Source organism: Penaeus japonicus, unplaced genomic scaffold, assembly GCF_977035675.1.
Source record: "Penaeus japonicus unplaced genomic scaffold, GWHDUDI00000001_assembly GWHDUDI00000033, whole genome shotgun sequence".
Lineage (NCBI taxonomy): Eukaryota > Metazoa > Arthropoda > Malacostraca > Decapoda > Penaeidae > Penaeus > Penaeus japonicus.
In genome coordinates, this window is record NW_028234435.1 from 15,704,249 (window position 1) to 15,706,748 (window position 2,500).

General features: G+C 40.1%; 1 protein-coding gene across 2 annotated transcripts in view; it reads right to left on the reverse strand.

Moving 5' to 3' along the window:
* Positions 1 to 2,500, reverse strand: part of LOC122258431 (uncharacterized) — a 30,893-nt gene that overhangs the window by 9,394 nt on the left and 18,999 nt on the right. For both annotated transcript variants that reach the window (XM_043024378.2, XM_043024377.2), the window contains exons 2-3: positions 1,459 to 1,643; positions 490 to 614 (exon numbers count right to left, since the gene is read on the reverse strand). In XM_043024378.2, coding sequence (XP_042880312.2) covers positions 490 to 614; positions 1,459 to 1,643 — 310 coding nt within the window. The remainder of the gene's footprint in view (positions 1 to 489; positions 615 to 1,458; positions 1,644 to 2,500) is intronic.

Below are 2,500 nucleotides of genomic sequence, written 5' to 3' on the forward strand. Positions count from 1 at the left end.
TGTTTTTGCTATATGCCGTGTTCAAAATAACCATTGGCAAAATTAAGCATTAATAAACACCTTCAGTAACGTGAAACGCCCATGAGGACTATTAGGGTAAGTGAGGGTTCCTTTTCAACATTTCTTTCCCATCCATGGAATGAAAAGTTATTAGCTTGCTCTGGCCAATTTCAAATACAACCTTTTTTTTTCACATCCCGTCCGCCATGCTTTCAAAAATAACCACCGGACCAGCTGTCGTGCCCTTTTCAACACGAGGCGCCTTTTTCTCGTCCACGTCGGACGGCAAAAAAATCGACGCGTCAAGGAAAGGATCTTACTCTGAACAAAAACCGCGCGCTTTTTCGGAAATTAGCATCCTCGGTCGAATCGAGGACTCGGCAATACATCGTCCCACAGGCTCATATTAATCTGGACATGACCTAGAACATGAGTATTACCCTAAAACCCCAAAGGCTTCACGGGCCTTCCTCCTCCGCTCGCACTCACCAGGAACTCGCCACAGCCTCCTGACGGGGACGGAGTCGAGGGTCCAGCCACGCTCCGAAAAGTGCACCGGAGCGTCTATGTGTGTGCCGGAGTGCTCGCTGGCGCTGAAGTCGTTCATTTCGACCCTGGGGAATGGAGATTAATTAACACTAGTTAGGGTTGATTTAGGATTAGATCCAGATTCCGGTTGTGGTGTTGACTTTCATCGCTTGTTTACTATGTGTACAATTGTATCGACACTATGAGAATGACATGGTTATGTTTATCTTCCTTATCTTAAAATTTACTAAAGTATCATTAATAGACTATCTTTGATGTTCATTTCATATGTCACATAATCATTTAAATCTGACAACAGCTAAATAAATGAAGTAAGAAAAGTAGCACATCCTTTTCATATATTCCAGGAATCTGAATACATATTGAAATTAAATAGTTACAATTGATTATCCCGTGTTGATATGTCTTTGCAACTAAACCCTTCCTAATGTTTTTTTTTCTTCAATCTCAAAATCCCAACCATAGAATACCTTTAGAACGTCATTTATTATCTTATCCGTACGCTATCATCTGTTCATCAGTCCACTCTTTACATATTCACATCATCTATCATCTTTTGTATTATCTTTTGAAAAGGCATTCAGATAACTAAAGGCAAGGGGCGAGAGGGGGAGGGAGTGGGGAAAAAGATAATCATGATGAAAACATGAGAATTAAAAAATAATAATAATAAAGAATAGAAGCCTTTTTTCTGTTTCTGAGGAATACTTGTTACTTTAGAGAATTATCATAATGGAAGTGATGGACATGTGGATAGGTGTAATAGATAAAAGTTCTCTCTCTCTCTCTCTCTCTCTCTCTCTCTCTCTCTCTCTCTCTTTCTCTCCCTCTCTCTCTCTTCATTTCTCCCATTACCTCTACCCCCCCTCCCCTCTCCCCATCCCCTTTTCCCTCCACACACAGCCTTACCACAGTCCATATTTATTGACGCCCTTTCTCACGATCCGATGGGAGAAAGGCGTGAGTTTGGGCGAGGTGGGCGCGTCGAGGTTGAAGGTGTACGAGAGTTCCACCAGCTCTGTGGAGGCGACGCCCACCACGGCCAGCACGGTCCAGATCCTCGCCAGCAGGGGAACAGGACTCATCTTTGGAGTCTGGGGGAAAAAAAGGAAAACGTGGTAGTCTAGGGGAGGGGGGATTGGAGGAGGGGACGTTGTAGTCTAGGGTGGGGGGGGGATGGTGTATTTGGTTGTCAAGGTGATGGGATAGGGGAAATATGGTAGTGTAGGGGGAGAAAGAAGGGGAAAGAGAAAAAAAACGTGGTAATTTAAGGGGAAATGGGGAAACATGGTAGTCTAAAGGAAAAATAATGAAAAAAAACGTGGTAGTTAAGGGAGAAAAATGGGGAAATCTGGTTGTCTAGGGGGAAAATGGTAGAAACATGATAGTGTAGGGGAAAAAAGAGGGGTAACTTGGCAGTCTAGGGGAAAAAAGAGAGAACATGATATTTATTTTGTGGAAGAGACCATGTCGATCTATTCCATTCATTCGTTTATTTACGTGCCTATTCAGCTGTATATTTGTTTATCTCTATTGCTAAAAGAGACAGACAATTCTCATTATCTACTCATTTGTCTATCTCAACTTCTTTGATTCTTAAGTTTGCGAAACCGAATAAAATCATTTATCTTAAACATCTGGAGAGAAAAAAAGGGAAAGAGGAACTCATGTTTAGGTTTAGTCATCATCTTGTTTATTTAGATGGAGAGCCTCATGGAAAGGGGATTTTAAGATTGACTGATTTTTGTGTTTTAGGTTTTGTTTTTTTATGTGTAGTTGTGTATGAATCTCTCTTTTGAAGGTTTTCTTTTGTTGGTGTTGATTTATTTACTTATTTGTTTATTCACAAACACACTAACATATATATATATATATATATATATATATATATATATATATATATATATATATATATATATATATATACTTACACACACACACACACACACAC